The sequence below is a fragment of the Budorcas taxicolor genome, chromosome 5, assembly GCF_023091745.1.
Source record: "Budorcas taxicolor isolate Tak-1 chromosome 5, Takin1.1, whole genome shotgun sequence".
Lineage (NCBI taxonomy): Eukaryota > Metazoa > Chordata > Mammalia > Artiodactyla > Bovidae > Budorcas > Budorcas taxicolor.
Window position 1 is genome coordinate 131,974,870 of NC_068914.1, and position 22,623 is coordinate 131,997,492.

Here is a 22,623-nt window from a genome sequence, read left to right on the forward strand (position 1 = left end):
CCTTCTCCAGAGGATCTTCCCAGCCCAGGGATCGAACCCAGGTCTCCAGCATTACAGGCGGATTCTTTACTGTCTGAACCATGCAATTAAAAAGATCTATGGTGGTGGTTTAGTGGCTAAGTCATGTCTGACTCTTTGCAACCCCATGGACTGTAGCCTGCCAGGCTCCTCTGTCCATGGGATTTTCCAGACAAGAATACTGGAGTGGGTTGCCATTTCCTTCTCCAGGGGATCTTCCCCACCCAGAGACAACCTGGGTCTCCTGCATTGCAGGTGAATTCTTTACCAACTGAGCTACCAGGGAAGCCCCCAAAAGATCCATAAATGTGTATACTAGAACGTCCTATGAAGGAAAATAGAGCTGGGAACAGCATAAAGGAATACTGTAAAGAAGACCACTGAGGGAAAAGAGTACCTATGAACCACATAAACAGTAAAAAGTGGAAATCCCTTTAGGAGGAAATATAATACATAAGAAAGAAAATATCGCCAAAATGCCTATTTTTCTTAGAGGCATATCATGATGTTTTTAATACTTACATGGAAAGCATCTTCTTCTGAATTTCAATCCTAAACTAGGAAAGCACTTCCAATTGGTAAACGAATATTATTTTACTTGTGGTTTTATTACAGGCTTGCCATTTTTGTTTTTCTTTAACAGGAAAGATTGTCATTGACGGGATAGACATTTCCAAACTGCCACTGCACACACTACGTTCTAGGCTTTCAATCATTCTGCAGGATCCCATACTCTTCAGCGGTTCTATTCGGTAGGTGATGTCTTCAACAGAAACTCATGTACATCAGTATTTATCCTTTGGCTCATAGGAGGGTTTTACTCAGAGCTGCTTTTCAGGTAGGTGTGAAAGGTGGTCACCGGGATGATGAGGTCAAATCAAAGTTTGGATTGAGACAATTAGAATGGCTGAATTAACCTAAAGAAGCCCATCCTTTGTTGTTGTTGTTGCTCAGCTGTTCTGCTGCTGCTGCTAAGTCACTTCAGTCATGTCCGACTTTGTGCGACCCCATAGACGGCAGCCCACCAGGCTTCCCTGTCCCTGGGATTCTCCAGGCAAGAACACTGGAGTGGGTTGTCATTTCTTTCTCCAATGCATGAAAGTGAAAAGTGAAAGTGAAGTCGCTCAGTCATGTCCGACTCTTCGCGACCCCATGGGCTGCAGCCCACCAGGCTCCTCCATCCATGGGATTTTCCAGGCAAGAGTACTGGAGTGGGGTGCCATTGTTCATTCATGTCTAACTCTGTGACCTCATGGACTGCAGCATGCTAGGCTTCCCTGTCCTTCACCATCTCCTGGAGTTTGCTCAAACTCATGCCCATCTTTTGTGTCCCCCCAAAAGTTCATCTCTTCTGTTCAACTCCACAAACACCACCCTCCCCTCTGTACTTGGGAACAGTGATTCTTGGCAGACATTTCTGAGGTATCCACCTTACAGATGTCCTGCCTGTCTCTTGTGCGTCTGGCTTGGGCTCAACAGATACTAAGTTTGGTAAATACCTTGATTCTCTTCCACCCCTCACAATTTTTCTTTCCTACCAAATTGCTCTGAAGAAGCTACCTCATTCTTCTCCATGCCTGGTTTGCAGTTTCTCATGAAAGAAAAGAGAGAAAGAGAATGGAGGTATCTATTCTTTACTGAGTCCTCATAGCACTGCTCTAGTGTTTATATTATTGTCCCCATTTTACAGATGAGGATTTTGAATCTCAGAGAAGCTGTGGCTTAGCCAAGTGCATACACTTAGTTGGTGGTAGAACTGCCATTCCAAATAAAGTTTGTCTGACTCTAGAGTCCACTGTTACTGTCCATCAGATCATGTCTATCAATCTATCCAGTCTCTTTTCTCTCTTGTTCCCCTAATCCATCTACTTCATTGCAAAGTATCTGTCACCTTTTACTAAATATTCCTTGTCTCAAAGAGAAAATGTATGTAAGATTGTTCAATATTTAATTGTAAAATTGTTGTAATTTAGTTGCTAAATTCTGTCCGACTCTTTGTGACCTCATGGACTGTAACACTCCAGGCTCCTTTGTCCTCCACTATCTCCCAGAGTTTTCTCAAATTCTAGTCCATTGAGTTGGTGATGCCATCCAACTATTTCATCCTCTGCTGCCCTCTTCTCCTTTTGCCTGCAATCTTTCCAGCATCAGGGTCTTTTCCGCTGAGTCAGCTCTTCACATCAGGTGACCAAAGTATTGAAGCTTCAGCTTCAGTCCTTCCAATGAATATTCAGGGTTGATTTCTTTTAGGATTGACTGGTTTGAGCTCCTTGCAGTCCAAGGGAGTCTTCTCCAACACCATAGTTCAAAAGCATCAATTCTTCAGTGCTCAGCCTTCTTCATAGTCCAACTCTCACATCCATACATGACCACTGGAAAAACCATAGCCTTGACTAGACGGACCTTTGTTGGCAAAGCAATGTCTCTGCTTTTCAATGTGCTATCTAGGTTGGTCATAACTTTTCTTCCAAGGAGTAAGCATCTTTTAAATTCATGGCTACAGTCACCATCTGCAGTGATTTTGGAGCCCCCCAAAATAGTCTGACACTGTTTCCACTGTTTCCCCGTGAAGTGATGGAACCAGATGCCATGATCTTCTTTTTCTGAATGTTGAGCTTGGCGCCAACTTTTTCACTCTCCTCTTTCACTTTCATCAAGAGGCTTTTTGGTTCCTCTTCACTTTCTGCCATAAGGGTGGTATCATCTGCATGTCTGAGGTTATTGATATTTCTCCCAGCAATCTTAATTCCAGCTTGTGCTTCTTCCAGCCCAGCGTTTCTCATGATGTACTCGGCAAATGTCCAGTTCTAACTGTTACTTCCTGACCTGCATATAGATTTCTCAAGAGGCTGGTCAGGTGCTCTGGTATTCCCATTTCTTTCAGAATTTTCCACAGTTTATTGTGATCCACACAGTCAAAGGCTTTGTAATTGTCAATAAAACAGAAATAGATGTTTTTCTGGAACTCTTTTGCTTTTTCCATGATCCAGCGGATGTTGGCAATTTGATCTCTGGTTCCTCTGCCTTTTCTAAAACCAGCTTGAACATATGGAAGTTCATGGTTCACATATTGCTGAAACCTGGCTTGGAGAATTTGGAGCATTACTTGACTAGCATGTCAGATGAGTGCAATTGTGTGGTAGTTTGAGCATTCTTTGGCATTGCCTTTCTTTGGGATTGGAATGAAAACTGACCTTTTCCAGTCCTGTGGCCCCTGCTGAGTTTTCCAAATTTACTGGCATATTGAATGCAGCACTTTCACAGCATCATCTTTCAGGATTTGAAATAGCTCAACTGGAATTCCATCACCTCCACTAGCTTTGTTCGTAGTGATGCTTTCTAAGGCCCACTTGACTTCACATTCCAGGATGTCTGGCTCTAGGTGAGTGATCACACCATCATGATTATCTGGGTCGTGAAGCTGTTTTTTGTACAGTTCTTCCATGTATTCTTGCCACCTCTTCTTCATATCTTCTGCTTCTGTTAGGTCCATACCATTTCTGTCCTTTATCGAGCCTATCTTTGTATGAAATGTTTCCTTGGTGTCTTTAATTTTCTTGAAGAGATCTCTAGTCTTTCCCATTCTGTTCTTTTCCTCTATTTCTTTGCACTGATCACTGAGGAAGGCTTTCTTATCTCTTCTTGCTATTCTTTGGAACTCTGCATTCAGACGCTTATATCTTTCCTTTTCTCCTTTGCTTTTGGCTTCTCTTCTTTTCTCAGCTATTTGTAAGGCCTCCTCAGACAGCCATTTTGCTTTTTTTCATTTCTTTTCCATCGGGATGGTCTTGATCCCTTTCTCCTGTACAATGTCATGAACCTCATTCCATAGTTCGTCAGGCACTCTATCAGATCTAGTCCTTTAAATCTATTTCTCACTTCCACTGTATAATCATAAGGGATATGATTTAGGTCATACCTGAATGGTCTAGTGGTTTTCCCTACTTTCTTCAATTTAAGTCTGAATTTGGTAATAAGGAGTTCATGATCTGAGCCACAGTCAGCTCCCGGTCTTGTTTTTGTTGACTGTATACAGCTTCTCCATCTTTGGCTGCATAGAATATAATCAATCTGATTTCGGCAGAAGAAGATGTTATTCTTGAATTCCCTTGCTTTCTCTATAATCCAGCGGATGTTTACAATTTGATCTCTGATTCCTCTGCTTTTTCTAAATCCAGCTTGTACATCTGGAAGTTCTCAGTTCATGTACTGTCAAAGCCTAGCTTGAAGGATTTTGAACATTACCTTGCTGGCATATGAAATGAGCACAATTGTATAGAAGTGTGAACATTCTTTTGCATTGTTTTTCTTTGGGATTGGACTGAAAACTGACCTTTTCCAGTCCTGTGGTCATCACTGAGTTTTCCAAATTTGCTGGCATATTGAGTGTAGCACTTTCACAGCATCATCTTCTAGGATTTGAAATAGCTCAGCTGGAATTCAATCACCTCCACTAGCTTTGTTCATAGTAATGCTTCCTAAGGCCCACTTAATTTCACACTCCAGGATGTCTGGCTCCAGGTGAATGACCACACCTTAGTGGTTATCTGAGTCAGTAAGAATTTTTTTATAAAGTTCTTCTGTATATTCTTGCCACCTTTTCTTAATTTCTTCTGCTTCTGTTGGGTCCATGCCATTTCTGTCCTTTATTGTTTCCCCCTTTGCATGAAATGTTCCCTTGGTATCTCTAATTTTCTTGAAGAGATCTCCAGTCTTTCCCATTCTATCGTTTTCCTTTATTTGCATTATTCACTTAAAAATGCTTGTTTATCTCTGCTTGCTGTTCTTTGGAACTCAGCATTCAGTTAAGTATATCTTCCCCTTTCTCATTTTCCTTTCATTTCTCTTCATTTCTCAGCTATTTGTAAGGCCTCCTCAGACAACCATTTTGCCTTGCATTTTTATCTTGGGGATGATTTGGTCACTGCCTCCTGTACAGTGTTACAAACCTCTGTTCCGTAGTTCTTCAGGCACTCTGTCTACCAGATCTAATCTCTTGAATCTCTTTGTCACCTCCACTATAAAATCATAAGGGATTTGATTTAGGTCATACCTAAATGGAAAAGGCAATGGCACCCCACTCCAGTACTCCTGCCTGGAAAATCCCATGGATGGAGGAGCCTGGTAGGCTGCAGTCCATGAGGTAGCTAAGAATCGGACACGACTGACCGACTTCACTTTGACTTTTCACTTTCATGCATTGGAGAAGGAAATGGCAACCCACTCCAGTATTCTTGCCTGGAGAACCCCAGGGATGGGGGAGCCTGGTGGGCTGCCGTCTATGGGGTCGCACAGAGTCAGACACGACTGAAGTGACTTAGCAGTAGCAGCAGCATACCTAAATGGTCTAGCATTTTTCCCTGAAGAAGTGAGTGAAGTGAGTGAAAGTCACTCAGTTGTGTCCGACTCTTTGCAATGCCATGGACTACACAGTCTGTGGGATTCTCCAGGCCAGAATACTGGAGTGGTAGCCTTTCCCTTCTCCAGGGGATCTTCCCAACCCAGGAATCGAACCGGGGTCTCCTGCATTACAGGCAGATTCTTTACCAACTGAGCTATCAGGAAGACTTTCTTCAATTTAAGCCTGAATTTTGCAATAAGGAGTTCATGATCTGAGCCACATTGTAAAATTACTTCAGTTAAAACTTCTAGGTGTACCAGATTATTTAGCAATATGATAGAAATCTCTATCTCTGAATATATTTATTATGAATACTGTTACTGTGGTTGATACTGCATAACTCATCTGAAATAGCACTGTATATTTCCATATAGATTTACATATTTAACATTAGTTCTGTGGGGATAATTAGCTAGATACTATTCAAGTTACATTGAACGTAATATGACTTACTTTACTCTGTCCAAGTCTCTAGGTCCATCAGTGTCTCTGGAAGTGACACAATTTCGCTCCTTTTTATGACTGAGTAATATTCCATTGAGTATATGTGCCACATGTTCTTTATCTATTTCTTTGTTGATGGACCTTTAGATTGCTTCCACGTTCTGGATATTGTAAATAGTCCTGCAGTGAACATTGGGGTGCATGTATCTTTGGGAATTATGATTTTTCTCTACTCAGTTCTCTGTGGTGACCTAACTGGGAAGTTAATCTGAAAAAGAAGGAATATATACATATACATATAGTTAATTCACTTTGTAGAATCTAACAACATTGTAAAGCAACTATACTCCAATAAAATTTTTTTAAATAAATTTAAGAATATTAAGGCATAAAGTGAATACCTGTTCTATCCTAAGCACTGTTGTAGATCCTGAGCATACAGCAATAACCAAAACAAATAGGATTTCCATCTTTAGGGAAGAACAGCAATAAGCAAGCATACATTAAACAGTCATTTTTAAAATTTATTCATTAACTGATTTTTTTTCCCTACAGATTTAATTTAGATCCAGAATGCAAATGCACGGATGACAGACTCTGGGAAGCTCTTGAAATTGCTCAGCTGAAGAACATGGTCAAATCCCTACCAGGAGGTCTAGGTATATTTTCTAAATGATGCATGAATATCTTTTATATCAGCAATGAATTCTACATATCTACATTTTATTCTAGAATCGCATAGTTCTAGCACTAAATCCTTATATTTATTTTTGTTTATTTTTGGCTGTGCTGAGTTTCTGTTTCTGCACAGACTTTTCTCTAGTTGTGGCAAGTGGGTGCTATTCGCTAGTTGTGGTTCTCCAGCTTCTCATTGCAGTGGCTTCTCTTGTGGAGTACAGACCTTAGAGTGCGAGGACTTTGGTAGCCACAGCTCCCAGGCTCTAGAGCACAGACTCAGTAGTTGTGCACATGGGCTTAGTTGCTCCATGGCATATGGAATCTTTCTAGATCCCTGATATGAATTCAATCCCAGAGATAGCATCAGTTCAGTTCAGTCACCCAGATGTGTCTGACTCTTTGTGACCCCATTGACCACAGTACGCCAGTCCTCCCTGTCCATCACCAACTCCCAAAGTCTACTCAAACTCATGTCTATTGAGTCGGTGATGCCATCCAACCATCTCATCCTCTGTCATCCCCTTCTCCTCCTACCTTCAATCTTTCCCAGCAGCCAGATCTTTTCCAGTGAGTCAGCTCTTCACATGAGGTGGCCAAAGTATTGGAGTTTCAGCTTCAGCATCAGTCCTTCCAATGAACACCCAGGACTGATCTCCTTTAGGATGGACTGGTTGGATCTCCTTGCAGTCCAAGGGACTCACAAGAGTCTTCTCCAACACCACAGTTCAAAAGCATCAATTCTTCAGCGCTCAGTTTTCTTCACAGTCCAACTCTCACATCCATACATGACTACTGGAAAAACCATAGCGTTGACTAGACGGACCTTTGTTGGCAAAGTAACGTTTCTGCTTTTTAATATACTGTCTAGGATGGTCATAACTTTCCTTCCAAGGAGTAAGCATCTTTTAATTTCATGGCGCAGTCACCATCTGCAATGATTTTAGAGCCCCCCAAAATAAAGTCAGCCACAGTTTCCACTGTTTCCCCATCTATTTACCATGTAGTGTAATTTCTGGTAAATAATTGATAACAAAAACAAAAGAACAACATGAATAATGAAAGAAAAACATGATTAATGAAACAGGGGAGAGTTCATGATATAGTCTTTCATTCATTAAAGTTAACATCTGTAGTTTTGGACTTCTTTTTCCTTAAAGTCTAAACTCATTTAAGAAAGCATCAGAAAGATAATGGTTGATATTCTAATTTTAATGCTTAATGTGCATTGCCAAATTGATTGTATTGTTGCCATCTAATTTATCAACCTACAGAATAAATTATATATATTTATTAGCTTATTTGGGAAGTGGGGCCTACTCAAAAACAATACCTTTTATGATTATAACTCAGTCCGAGGGAAAAGACGTCCCACAAACAAAGTGGAGACAGCATGTCTTCAAGGATAGTTTTACTGACCTTGCCAGTGTCAGACAACGGGAATAATTCCAGAGGTCTGGATGAACTTTCCCATAATAATTTTTGATGTCTCCTCTGGAAAATCCAGCAAGCACTTGAAAAATTGAAAAGTCTACTTGAGATAATGCTTGTAGACCTTTTTCCCCTGGTGATTTTCAGACTCCGCCCTTCCCCCATTAGTACTTGAAAAGATGATTATATCTATATAGTTTTTCTCACCAATATGAGACCTGCATGTACCTGTTTTGAATTGTGAGCACAGTATTTGGGAATTATGGGACAGTGTAAGCAACAAGGAATTATATTTATACTCTGCATGTTGTTTATGCTCATTGTTTTAATAAAGATTTCATCAATGGTTTAATAATGATCTGGTTCAGACCAGCTCTAGTGAAGAACAGTCATCATTTCCTGCTTCCTTTTTATTTATTATATACATTAAAATTTGGAGGATAGATGCATAGCCCCAAGCATGAGAAATTATAGGAATTTGAAGCAGTGAGACAATAATCAATAGAAATTGCCCCTCAGAGCCCTACTACAGTGTGTTTGAATCCTAATAAAATAGATCATTTTGGAAATAGAATTAAAGCTAAACTCACAGAAGTAGTTTATAAAATGTGGTTGAAAACCAAAAAAAGGAAACTATAATGAGGACATAACCCACTTATCCATGCAACAAGGTTTTCTTTTCAGCTACTATGTCAGATGCTCAGTGATAAGTACTGGGGATTCATTAATAAGTCACTTCCCTGGTGGCTCAGACGGTAAAGCATCTGCCTACAACGTGGGAGACCTGGGTTCGATCCCTGGTTGGGAAGATACTCTGGAGAAGGAAATGGCGACCCATTCCAGTATTCTTGCCTGGAAAATCCCATGGACAGAGGAGCCTGGTAGGCTACAGTCCGTGGGGTTGCAAAGAGTCGGACATGACTGAGCGACTAAACTGAACTAAAACTACTGACTTGGAGCTTTAGAGTCCAGCGGGACAATATAATGGAAAGAGAATAGGTATTGGAATTGAGAATATTCTGTTTCTCACTAAGCTCTAGTACCAGTTAGCTGTGTCATCCTGGGCAAATCACTTCATTTCTCCAGGCCTTGGATAATTACATCAGATAATTAAATCATCTTGAAGGTCTTCCAGTCTTTAAAATGTTTAACAGTATTTTATGTCCTACTATAAGGAGACAATTTACCACCTATTGTCAAACATAAGATGGCCCAGGATCATCTTCATTTTCCCCAAGTTCCTCTTTGCTTTTTCCAAAATGAAATCCTTGCACCAGTACAAAGTGATATCAATAGGTTTTTATAGGACATAATGTGTTTTCCACTATGTTGCCTAAGGAAAATGTTAATATCATTTCTTTAGTGAAGTCTTTGCTTTTTTTTAATTTAGATGCAGTTGTCACTGAAGGTGGGGAGAATTTTAGTGTTGGACAGAGACAGCTGTTCTGCCTTGCCAGGGCCTTTGTCCGCAAAAGCAGTATTCTCATCATGGATGAAGCAACGGCTTCCATCGACATGGCCACAGTGAGTGCATCATCTAAGCTGCTTTCAATTGATGAGTCGAAGAAATGCGTGCAAAAATTACAATTTATTTTTCCTGACTGGGTTCTGAATATCCTTGGGACTATTGTTTTCAGTGTCTTCTCAGCTCCCTCATTGATCAACCAGTGGTATATAGCACATTGAGAATTTCCATAAAGGAGACTTAACTCTTGTTTTAAAGAAGCTCCTGTTGTCCAATAAGCATCATATAAATTTGCCATCACTTTTTGATTAATCCTCACGATAGTAAAATTCCAGGGCTCAGCTGATGAGACTGTACTGTATTCAGGTATTCAGGTGTGTTGCCATGGAAGTTCTAAAATGAAGTATGCAAATCACTGTTTAATAGAATCTATTGATAATCAAAACCAATCATCTTCTAAAGCAATTTGAAGAGGGATTCACTAAAATTAATACTGGCTAGAATTAATAATGGCCCTCTCAATGTATTGATGGTAATAAGGCAGAAACTTTGCCTTTTGAAAGAGAGCATTTAAAAGTGTCAAATAAGGGGAGGGATAAATTAGGAGTTTAGGGTTAACATATACACACTACTACATATAAAACAGATAATCAAAAAGGACCTACTGTATAGCACAGGGAACTCTACTTAGTATTCTGTAATAACCTAAAAAGGGGAAAAATCTGAAAAAGAATGGATATATGTATATGCATAACTGAATCACTTAGCTGTACACTTGAAACTAACACAACATTACAAATCAATTGTACTCTAATATAAAATTAAAATTAAAAATTTTTAAAGTATCGAATATGTCCAAGAAGGATCTGTTTGGAAGGTTGTGACTGAGTGGGGAAAATGTCACATTGAACTGCAAATGTTATGAGCTATCTATTAATGTTCTTATAAAATGAACTTGATATTAAAAGTTTGGCATCAGAAAGGACAAAAAAAAATCTTATTTCTTTTCTTGCTGTATACTTTAGATTGAATAAAACTATCCAAAAAGGTGAAACAGCTTCAAGATTATTAAGAACCAGTTATATATGGAGATGTTAATTTGATATAATTTCTTTGTATTCCTGTTGTTTTTGTTCAGTCACTAAGTTGTGTCCGACTCTTTGTGATCCCAGGAACTGCAGCACACCAGGCTTCCCTGTCCTTCTTTGTATTAAGTAAGACTAATTAGTTAAACTGGGCTTCCCCCGGTGGCTCAGTGGTAAAGAATCCGCCTGCAATGAAGAAACAAAAGACATGCGGGTTTGATCCCTGGGTAGAGAAGATCCCCTGGAGGAGGAAATGGCAACCCACTCCAGTATTCTTGCCTGGAAAACCGCATGGATAGAAGGAGATTGGTGGGCTACAGCCCATAGAGTTGCAAAGAATCAGACTGAGCAACCGAGCATAGAGTGCAATCAGTTAAAATATCTGTACGAAGTTATATATCTTCTCCAAGTTAAGATAATTTAAAGCAATGAAGTTGTTTCTAATGAAGCCATTTCACTAAATGTAACTACATTAAAATTAGTATTAATTACTAAGTTCTTACAATATTGGGAGTTATTATAAGGATAGTACTACCTCAATAGAAATGAGAGAGAGAGAAAAGGGGAGAATAAGAATGAATTAATTGGCAATAAGCCATGTGATTGGAAGAAATAACAACTGCACATAAAGATTTAGGTAATTGAGATTAATTACTTTTATTGAGGAGAGGGGAAGAATCTTTACCCCTGATATCTTTTAAAATATAACAATTTGGACCGTAAAGAAGGCTGAGCACTGAAGAATTAATGTTTTCAAACTGTGGTGCTGGAGAAAACTCTTGAGAGTCCCTTGGACAACAAGGACATCAAATCAGTCAATCCTAAAGGAAATCACCCCTGAATATTCACTGGAAGGACTGATGCTGAAGCTCAATATTTTGGCCACCTGATGCGAAGAGCCAAGTCACTGGAAAAGACCCCAATGCTGGGAAAGATGGAGGGCAAGAGGAGAAGGGGACGACAGAATATGAGATAGTTGAATGGCATCACTGACTCAATAGACATGAGTTTGAGCAAACTCAGGGAGATAGTGAAGGACAGGAAGCCTGGCATGCTGCAGTTCATGGGGTCGCAGAGTCAGATGTCACTTGGCAACTGAACAACAACAATGGTTTGTGGTGGGAATAAAAATAGTTCCTGCCAGGAATGTACTTTTATGGGTCAGAATCCAAATTTTTGGCATGTATTTTATTTTCTCCTTTTCTGACCCTAAACTTAACACTGTTTTAGGGTTATATTGGTTTTGAACACATCTTTTTTGTGGCATAACCTTAAGTGAGCATTTCCCCACCCATTTGGTTTCATTTTCCTGGCAATAGATCTATCAGTCATTCCTAGTTGATCAACCGAGTTTTCTTTGCATTTTGAAGACACTACAGAACCCAGCCTGAGTTCCCTGATGGGCACTGTTCCCTGTTAGTCCCTCTGCAGAAGACAGGAGTGAGAATTCTCAGAAGAGACTGGGCATGTTGAAGCATTGTTCTTGGGGACAAAATACTTTGGCAACAGAAAGGAGTCCAGAGAAAATTCAGACTCTATTTATTTTTTGGCAGGAAAACATTTTGCAGAAAGTGGTCATGACAGCTTTTGCAGATCGCACCGTTGTTACAATAGCTGTAAGTATAGGAGACAGTGTTGATTTACTCCTCTTTGGTTGCTGTTTGAAGATTCAGTATTATTTATTTGGGGGCAATTAAAAGTATACTTATGTTGAATCATATATTTCTCTGCTAATATTTCTGTATCTGTGCAAAAAAAAAAAAAAATGTTATGCTTTGAATGCCATTACAACTGTTTTTTTTCCCAAGCTGTCTGCTCTACCTTCCTCTCCTAGTTTACAATGAAAGAGCATTATAAATTTCAGAATTCCAGCAGGTCATGGCCTGTACTGTTTCACCAGATACAGACGGTAGTTCATATGGGATGATTCATTTTTGAATAATTGAATTGTCTGATGATCAATTTCAGAAGCAAAATTCATCGTTTTGATTGCTGATACTATTTACACTTAATTTCTGTGTTCCTGTTTACTCAGCTGTTTGCAAAAAGAAGGCTGTGAGATACCAGCAGATACTTTCTCTGATTTTTATATAGCTCCAATCAAACTGAAAACTTGCTTAAGTGTTCGTAATGCCCGTTACAAGTTACTGCAAACAGGCCATGGTTTTATCTCTGCCTCTTTGCAGATGGATGGGTTCTTACTGATAGGCTTACAATTTAACAAAACTCTTTTTAAAATGAGTTGCTTGGACATTTCCCTCTTGCTGATTCTCTTCTCTCTTTTCCATTTTTCTTTTCTCTCCAGCACCGTGTCTCTTCTATTTTGGATGCAGGCCTTGTTTTAGTCTTATCTGAGGGTATATTAGTAGAGTGTGATACTGTTCCAAACTTGCTTGCTCTCAAGAATGGCCTCTTTTCCACTTTGGTGATGACCAACAAGTAAAGATCAGGAGCTACCCTGCCAAGTATCCCATTCTCTGGTAGTTATCTTAGCCACCTCCCCCTCAGTAAGGCAAGAAGAATGCAGATTAAAGGGGAGGGATGGGGGGAGGGAACTAACTACAAGGTGTTATTATACAAATCAGTTCAACTGGGTTCTTCTGTTGTGCTCAATACAAATGAGGCATTTGCATATATTCTCAAATGTATCAATGCACCAGAGAGAGTGGTCTGGCAGAAAGTGGCCTTGACAGCTTTTGCAGACCACACCATTGTTACAATAGCTGTAAGTATGATAGAAAACCTGTACCCAGATTTAACTCTGTCCTAAAGACCAATTTCACTGTCCCCTGGAGTTGTTCTGTAACTGTCCTTAAAGTACTGAACACATGTCCCCTACCTGCCCTGAAGAAAGCATCGCTCAATAATTACTTAAGTTTTTAACAGTTGAGTCATAGGAGTTATGTGTGAAGTGCTTGCTTGTGCTTCTGGTTTTGTGAATGATGCATGGGAGAAAGTATATCCTTGGGACTTCCCTGGTGGTCCAGTGGCTAAGACTCCATGCTCTGAATGCAGGGGACCCAGGTTCAATCTCCAGTCTGGGAACTTGATCCCATATTCTGCAACTAACAGTTTGCATGCCACAGCTAAAGACTTTGTGTTCTGCAATGAAGGTCAAAGATCTTGCCTGCTGCATCACAGACCCAGCGCAGCCAAACAAATAAATAAAAAAGAATATATTAAAAAAGAAAGAGCACCCTTTGAAGCGCAGCTTTCTCAAGGTAGCTGGAAACGATTCCCCATCAAGGCTCTGCTTCTGTAAACTGGGCCTAAGTAAAGAGATAGCATTTTCTTTCACTTTCCCAGTGAACTCTGTGATTCCTTCTGCCCTGGAGTTGCCTACAGGGAGACTTGAGAAAATCGGCTAACTTGAAAAACGATTTTATAACATTTTCAAGAATTTTCTCACTGGAAAGATGGGGAGAAAGAGCTTCTTGCTCCCTTTAAAAGGACAAGTTAAAAGGGGGAAAAGTAGACCCTTGCCTACTCTGAAGACTATTTTTCTCTGCTCTGCATGGAGCATGGTACTGATGGGTGGTCACATTTAGTTGACAGCTGGAAGATTTATTGAGCATAATTTTATATTTTCACCAAAAAATTATGTTATCTCACCTGATTTCTTCTTTTTTACATTCATTGAATACTTTTCTGTTTACTTGTATGTCTTTTACCCATTGTTCATGTCAAGATCACCCAGGGTGGAGGTGGCCACCAGGATACCAAGAGCTCTTTCCCCAGACACAGAAAATTGTGGCAAAGGACCACATACTGTGGGACCAACTCCTTTTACCAGACTCATAAGAGGGAGAGCCAACTTGTGGTACATCCCTTGTATAATACTCCTCAACTCTGTTAAAATCTTCATCAGCTCTGTTGGGCTTTCCAGGTGGCTCAGTGGAAAAGAATCCACCTGCCAATGCAAGAGATGAGGGTTTGATTCCTGGGTTGGGAAGATCCCCTAGAGAAGGAAATGAGAACCCACTCCAGTATTCTTATGTGGGAAATCCTATGGACAGAGGAGCCTGGTGGGCACAGTCAATGGGGTTGCAAAATAGTCATCACGACTTAGCAGCTAAACAACAACAACTATTAAGAGTAATTGGAGCTTTGCTGGTGGTCCGTCGGTTAAAACACTGACTCTAAGGTAGGGAGCACAGGTTTGATCCCTGGTCAGGGAGCTGTGATCCCACACACTGTGTGGTGCAGCCAATAAATAAATACATGAATTTATTAAGAGTAACTATTTTTCCTTCCCTGATAAAAATTGTTCTGTTATTTTTGTTAACTGCCACTGAAAATTGTGGAATAACTTTAAAAGATAACTTTCTCGGGTTTCTAAAAAGAAGCCCTCATGCCCCAAAATAGTGAGTGGCATTTTTTAATGAAAGTAATCTATACTTCACTCTTGTTGAGGTTTATTTCTCTGGAGCATTTTGAACATTTCATCAACGCTATGGCAGTTGACACTTCGTCAAGCAGAAATTAATTTGGAGTAATGGAATAAACACCAGATATATTTACTTCTATAGGCCAAGTTTTTCAACATTTTTTAAAACAAGCATCATTTTAGAATATCAAGGCAATATTTATAATATCCTATTTATGGGTTTAGAAGCCAGATTTTAAAAATATCTATGATATGGTTCTTGAAGAACTAATTTTTTGAAGGAAATGAACAGCGGATATGAAACAGCTCATTAAGTTTATTTTTTTCTAAATGCATGGAGATGCAAGGGGCTGTGGCCCTTTCTTAAAGATAAAAATTGTCCTTTAAAGTGTGATATTCCTAAATATATACCATTGTCCATCACTCAGTCGTGTTCAACCCTTTGCAACCCAATGGATTATACCAGGCTCCTCTGTCCATGAAATTCTCCAGGCAAGAATACTGGAGTGGGTAGCCTTCTCTGGGGGATCCTCCCCACTCAAGAATCAAACTCAGGTCTCCTGCATTATAGGAAATTTCTTTACCATCTGAGCCACCAGGGAAGTCCATTAATTACCAGTATTTAGTGAATGATATACATTTGTCTATGGATGTGGAAACTAGTGGTACATGTTCTAAGCTGGCATCTTTATCACAGTCCATATATGTGCTACTTTGTCCATTAGTTATGAGTTCCAACCAGGACTGCTTGCTTTTCTGAAAGCATGAACACTGAGAATACCCCGTCTGCAGGTCCAGGGCAAGGGATAAGCTTTTGCTTTGGGGACGGCCCTAGGTTGAACTTTGGGTTGTTACTAACATACATTACTAAAACAAATTCCACCTGTTTATTTGTGCTTGTAAAATATGGCTCCTAAGAGATTTGAAACTACATGTGCCGCATATTTGTGGCTCACATTATATTTCTATTGGACAGCACTTAGCAAGAGTAGCAAAAATGTTCACTGCAAAGACAAAGTGCTGAATTATTTTTACATGCATTATCTCATTTGATCCTCACCACCATTCCCCAGCCATCATTTTACTGATGTGAAAGGTAAGGCATACAAAAGTTAAGTTTGTTGCTCAAGATTGCACAGCTAACAGGTGGGAAAGCCAAAACATGAATCCATTCTGACTGACAGGTGAACAACCCTCTGAAGGACCAGATCCTCCCAACAAAACATCCTATGGCAGAGTGGAAGTAGCTCAGAAGCGAATAAGCCTGGTTTGGATGTTGATTCTGCTACTTACTATCTGTGTGATCTGATTTTGCTTTATTTATTATGAACTCCAGTGGTCTCCCCCATAAAGTGGAGAGATTAACACCCACATTTGTGGAATGTTCTGATGATTAACAAGTATGTGTGTGGAGTAGCTAATGTATAATATACATTCAGGAAGTGGTAATTTTTATTATGATTAATTACTAACACTAGAGCTTCTCTCCAAAAGGTACCATGTGGGAAGAGAAAATGACTGAGTGGGTAGCAGGGATCTCTAAAGACAAAAAGATAGCATGCCGACCTAAAGTCTTGGATAATACCTTCTAACACTGCATGCCAGAATGGACTTCCCCATATGGTTTTCTCAAAATTAAACCACCTTCCAGGGTTCTTCAGATTGTGTGTTATCCCAGAGAATGAGTTGACTCTACTAAAAAACTAATTTTAGTCTAGACTAAACTATAACCAAAATGGTTCACAGTGACTCTTCTAATCATTTAATTATTTGACAAACATTTGTTATCCTATTCACAATTTCATGAAAATGATGAAACTACTATATTAGGTACACTCAATTTAATACAGCCTATATAAGACCCAGCCATACTGGCTGGTGTTTAAAAGTATGTAAATAAATCATACTTTACATAAGAAAGAAAAAGAAGGCCTGTGCCCAAGATAAAGAAATGCCCTTGTATAAACAGTGAAATATGCATTTTCCATTGCTTTGGCTGGTTCCCTGAAATTTATAATGAATACATTTATTCTTTTCTCACTCACAGCATCGGGTTCACACTATTCTGACGGCAGACCTAGTTATTGTGATGAAGCGAGGAAATATTTTAGAATATGACACTCCAGAAAGCCTCTTGGCCCGGGAAGATGGAGTATTCGCTTCTTTTGTTCGAGCAGACATGTGACGGAATGTCTTAACACCATGCTTGTATTTAAAATAATGCTCTCATAACCTACTTAATGGATCATCAGCTTGGCCTTTGGAAAGTGGCATCTTAAACTTTTACACACTTTTGTGAAGTTTAATTGTTATGTTGTGGACTTTGTAATTAGTAACAATATCACCGTACCAGTGAATATTGCATTTTCTATATTGACATTTCTTCTTCCTTTGTTTTGTTTGTTTTGCTTTGTTTCCCAATCTGTGGCTGCTTTTTATGTTCATTACTGATATTTTTCTAAAGATTAAGCCACATTACCTTTAAGAATAACCTTTAAGGTTGTATTAAAACAAGTAAGCTACTTTAAGTGGTAAATCAACCACTCTGCTTAAGTCTGGAAAATATCTCTCAAGCATAGAAGTTACAGTTAGTATTCAGTATTATTTTACTTTTATTTGTAAGACTATATTTCCTTTTTGTTGATGTTTCTAGATATTATTGGAAGAAATTAAAAGGAGGACAGGTTTTCTAATCAGTTAGAAAATGAAACACTCAAATTCATTATTTACTGTCTGAGAATATGTTCTGTATTCATTAACAATAACACTGACGTTTCTTATAAAAGTCTCTTTTTTTTCATCTAAATTGTTTCTGGTTACCAAGACTAGAAGTTATTATTACCTTTATAAATAACTCTGTTAAATCTGAAACCTTCATTAGAATGATCATGATAATAAGAGTTTGAAAATTTGACAAATTATACCCAAGGTTCCATTTTTCCTTGTCTAGTAAGAGGAGAGTTCTTAAGATATCAAGCATAATGGGCTTTTCCAGACAGAAGTTCAAAAATAATAAGGCTCAACCCTTCAGTAACAGATCACTACAGCTTTCCATGGTTTAATTAATCATTAGATTTGTTCTTCCCTGGTGGCTCAGATGGTAACGTGTCTGCCTACAGTGCGGGAGACCCGGGTTCGATCCCTGGGTCGGGAAGATCCCCTGGAGAAGGAAATGGCAACCCACTCCAGTACTCTTGCCTGGAAAACCCCATGGACGGAGGACCCTGGTAGGCTACAGACCATGAGGTCGCAAAGAGTCAAACAGGACTGAGCGACTTTACTTTCTCTTTCACTTTAGATGTGTTTATTATCCTCAAGACCTAAAATTCCACATTATTCAAGACTGGAGAGCATAACCAAGTGGCCTTATTTTCACAGGATTTATCTATACAAATATACATACATACACACATACATAAACATAGGTAGACATACATGTATATGTAAAACATGTGTCTATTTCTAGGTGGAAGAATGTATATTTCTTAACATTTATGCCCAGTGGTGTCACACAGGTACATATTTGTTCCTGCTCTAATTTTAATGTACATGTAAAGAGTGTATCAAAATTTTATTCTGAGTTTAATGTGCATATTCAAGGTGCATCAAAATTTATTGGATATTAGTGTCATCCTTTCTTAAATGTAAATTAATAAATTGAAAAAATACTAAAAGTTACTTTCACTGTCATGCTAGCACCCGAAGATTTATACTGTAATTTTGTACCCATTTGTATCAATATTGATTTTCATGTCAAGGTCCATGTGCATTATAAGATTTTGAAGAATTATAACTGATGGAAAAAGAGAATGTAAGTTCCCTTTCTATAGTTCCTGTGTTGTTTATTGTGTATTCATGCTTGGAAAATTTGTATACTTACTCATGCAGAACTTATACCTGGGCCTTCCCCTGAATTTAGTCTTGATGTTTACCTAAAATAAGTTTCACAAGGATGGACAAAAGTGTTCTATGTTACTTAGTGCAAACTGTCAACTCATCATATATATAAAACTTCATTAGGAGAAAAATCCTCTTATTCTTCCCTGAAAGTTAAACAGAACAGAATCAAGAACTGTTGATTTGATCTTGAAAATATTTTCTAAATGTTCCACCAATTTACTCAAAGTGTTTCTGGCATGCAAATGCTTTGTAAGGTTGAATTCACACCATGTTTTTTACCAACTTATATATTTCAGTGTCACAGAGAAAGGGCTTCCCAGGTGGCAATAGTGGTAAAGAATCCACCTGCCTAAGCAGGAGACTTAAGAGATGTGGGTTTGATCCCTGGGTTGGGAAGACCCCCTGGAGGAGGGCATGGCAACCCACTCCAGTATTCTTACCTGGAGAATCCCATGGATAGAGGATCCTGGTGAGCCACGATCCATCAGGTCACAAAGAGTCGGACACGACTGAAGCTTCTTAGTACCCACACTCATCAAGAGAAATGAGGATTTACCCACTGAAATAATCCCTAAGATATCTGTAAATATTCTACTGCTATCCAGGCAGTGTCAGCAGAAGCGTATCTAATTACACTAAACAGAAAATCACATTTACCAATTTTACAACCAAGTGGTCACTGGTTTCCTCATAACTTGCAGTCACTTGAGTGTTCAATTGTTTACAAAACTAAATTGACTGAATAAAGTCAAGAATGATCTCTTAAATTGTTTAATCATATATTGTGTTATATGTATGACCTATTGAATATGGAAATAACTAATCTTGAGATAATTTTTTTTATTAAATAGGTATATATCTATAAAAGAAGACCAGCCTTTACTTAATCAAATTTCATATCACAGATTTTACATTTAATTAACCAAATCATTTTTACCAATTTTAATTCCTTAATATTTGTGAAAAGCAGTAAATACTTAAAGCTTTATATGCAAAAAGGTTACTGATATTGTTAAAAGAGAAAAAAAAACTTCTCTTAAAGGACTGTGCACCCTCTACTTTTAAGTGCTCCTTTCGGTCAATTTAAAAGTCAACTTCACTCTAGATTAGATAGATAAGAGAAGATCCTTCTAAGTAACTGATACTTGAGGTCTGGGACCATGTATGTGTGTCTTTGTGCCCTTGGCATATAATACAAGTACCTGAACCACAGCAGGCCCTAATCAGTATATTTGATTGGTCCATTGATTAATTTTACCACTAGCCATGTGCCTATAACTTTTCACTGTCTGTGTTGCGTTTCTTCTACTATAAACATATGCTGCTTTGGTATTATATAATAAATTACTTTTTTTGCATACTTATTTAAAAAGGACAATTATTCTTTTACTTATAATACCATTGGGCATCAACCAGGACTGATCAATAGATGTAAATTAACACAGTTGACAAGACAGTACCTGATAATGCTTTGACAGTTTTGTTTCACACTTGTCACAGAGTCAGTTTTATATATAGGCTTTTGGGAAGTTTTCATCAAGTAGAACAACTATATCAATAAATTTTATTACATTGCTAATTAAATAGTTGGATGTCTGGACTTTTCTCCAAGGTTTATTGATTAGTTTTTATGGTTGTTTGCCAATATATGTTAAATGACTATTTTGTACTCCATTCTTTGGAGATCTGTGATTTATAATATTTTAATAATTCCCTAATTAACCCCTTATCCAAAGTTAAATGCAGTCTTCTAATCCTAGGCTTTGATAATAAAAAACTGTAGCCAAAAGGCTATATTCTGTAACTTGAGTTTAATTTTTTTCTTAAGTAACTACACATCATTTTCAAGATTTGCTCAGGCATTAGTAAGACTCCTCTATCTCAAACTCCCCAGTGAAAGGATTTATATCTGTATTTACAGCAAATGCTTTCAGATGAGATTCATAATTAGCCAGGTTTGGGAATTGTCAGTCTACCTCAGTCACCACTCCCATTTCTTTTTGTTATGCACAACGTGGAGCCATAAGATGCTGGAGGTGATAGCCACACGCTTCCTAGCTCTGCTGACATTAACCTATCCTGGATTGCCAGAGCAAACCTCTTGGTTTCATTGAATCAACTGCCTTAGCTCCATCATAAAGGAAAACGCGAAATGAACTGAATCTCAGCTGAGAAGATATAAACAGGGATTCTGAACACTATTTTACTTTGTGTTGTAGTTTAATCAACAATTTGTGATCTAAAGGGAAATTTTTTTGAAAAGAGGCAAGCTTTTCTTACCCACATTTGAATTCCCTGTTGAATTATTTGCATGTTACCCTATTGAGTTTGAATTCATATTTTCAGATGTTTCTAGTGTGTAAATGTGAGTAGTTTTGAGTAGGTTTCACTATTGATTTTCACAATGTGGAAGGATGGCAAGTTACCTGTGATGATTATTCCCCTTGCCACCTTCACATTTTTTCTGTTGATATCATCATCATTGACATATGAAAGTTGATATATTAATTCTACATATTCACTACATGGGATTTATTTTTTTTCTTTTTCTGTGGGCTGGAGCTCATTTCCCGGAGTCATTTACACTACGGTCACCAATGCCCTTTCTTAATTGACAAAGATCAAGGGAGCCATACCTGGCTAAATAAGTTAATTGGCTCCAAGAAGAAAGCCTTCTGTGATCAAGGTGCCATCAACCGTCACAGACCATCTCAAATATATGCTACACATTAATGGCAAAAAGCATTGCTTTCAGACACTGATTTCTATCACTTAATCTGCCTTTGGCATAAAATAAGTAGCTTGCCCATAAAACAACAGTACAACACTGGCTAATGCTGCTTTGTTTGCGTTTTTCCCCTAGACAGGGCTACAGTATGTGCTATTTATACATGGTATCAGTTTTCATTAAGTGAAAGACTATTGACCTTTAGTGTTATCAGGGCCACGTGGATTTAGGCCAACAGTTTCATATCTAAATATTTGCACTTTGACTAATAGTAGTTGGAGCTTTGTTCCAACGCTACTTAAGCAAAGAGCATGCTTCCTTGATAGCTCAGCTGGTAAAAAATCCGCCTGCAATGCAGGAGACCCCAGTTTGATTCCTGGGTCAGGAAGATCCCCTGGAGAAGGGATAGGCTACCCATTGCAATATTCTTGGGCTTCCCTGGTGGCTCAGATGGTAAAGAATCTGCCTGCAGTGTGGGAGACCTGGGTTTGATCCCTGGGTTGGGAAGGTCGCCTGGAGAAGGGAATGGCAACTCACTCTAGTATTCTTGCCTGGAGAATTCCCCAGACATGGGGTCACAAACAGTTGGACACAACTGAGTGACTTTCATAATTTTTTTTAATTCCTAATCTCTTTCTTTCAGATACCTGAAATATTCATCAATCCTTTGAAAGCAGGCATAAATAGAATCCACCAACGAAGTTTACTGTTAACCCTATTTGAGAGGTTACAATCTAGCTCCTGACCTCTCAATATATGTGGGTACTCCCTTTCACAAACACACATCTGAGTATGTACATTCACATCTATCTTAACTGCCTTAAAGAAGTGTATAGTTGCTATAAATTTTTACAACACATACTAACACAATGCATAGATAAGTCAAATACAAGTGTTTAGAATGGATGGTAGAAAGATGTTTACAATTATAATATTCTATAAGTGTTTCTTCTAGACAAAAGAGTCACCTTTAAGAATAAGTTTTTGATAAATTGTGAGATGTATTTCCAGACTTGGTCTTAGCCAAAAGGCCAAGAAGAAGTGATAATAAAATGTATTTTCAGTGGTAAGAAGTTCAACCCACCTTTT

The 22,623-nt window shown here is 38.5% G+C and overlaps 1 protein-coding gene across 1 annotated transcript in view; it reads left to right on the plus strand.

Annotated features, from left to right (window-relative positions):
* The window catches only part of ABCC9 (ATP binding cassette subfamily C member 9), a 153,318-nt gene extending 136,233 nt beyond the window's left edge, over nucleotides 1-17,085 (plus strand). Inside the window, exons 35-40 of the mRNA XM_052641509.1 lie at nucleotides 662-770; nucleotides 6,419-6,522; nucleotides 9,360-9,493; nucleotides 12,073-12,135; nucleotides 12,825-12,999; nucleotides 16,954-17,085. Coding sequence (XP_052497469.1) covers nucleotides 662-770; nucleotides 6,419-6,522; nucleotides 9,360-9,493; nucleotides 12,073-12,135; nucleotides 12,825-12,962 — 548 coding nt within the window. The 3' untranslated portion in view covers nucleotides 12,963-12,999; nucleotides 16,954-17,085. The remainder of the gene's footprint in view (nucleotides 1-661; nucleotides 771-6,418; nucleotides 6,523-9,359; nucleotides 9,494-12,072; nucleotides 12,136-12,824; nucleotides 13,000-16,953) is intronic.
* The last annotated feature ends 5,538 nt before the right edge of the window (nucleotides 17,086-22,623 follow it).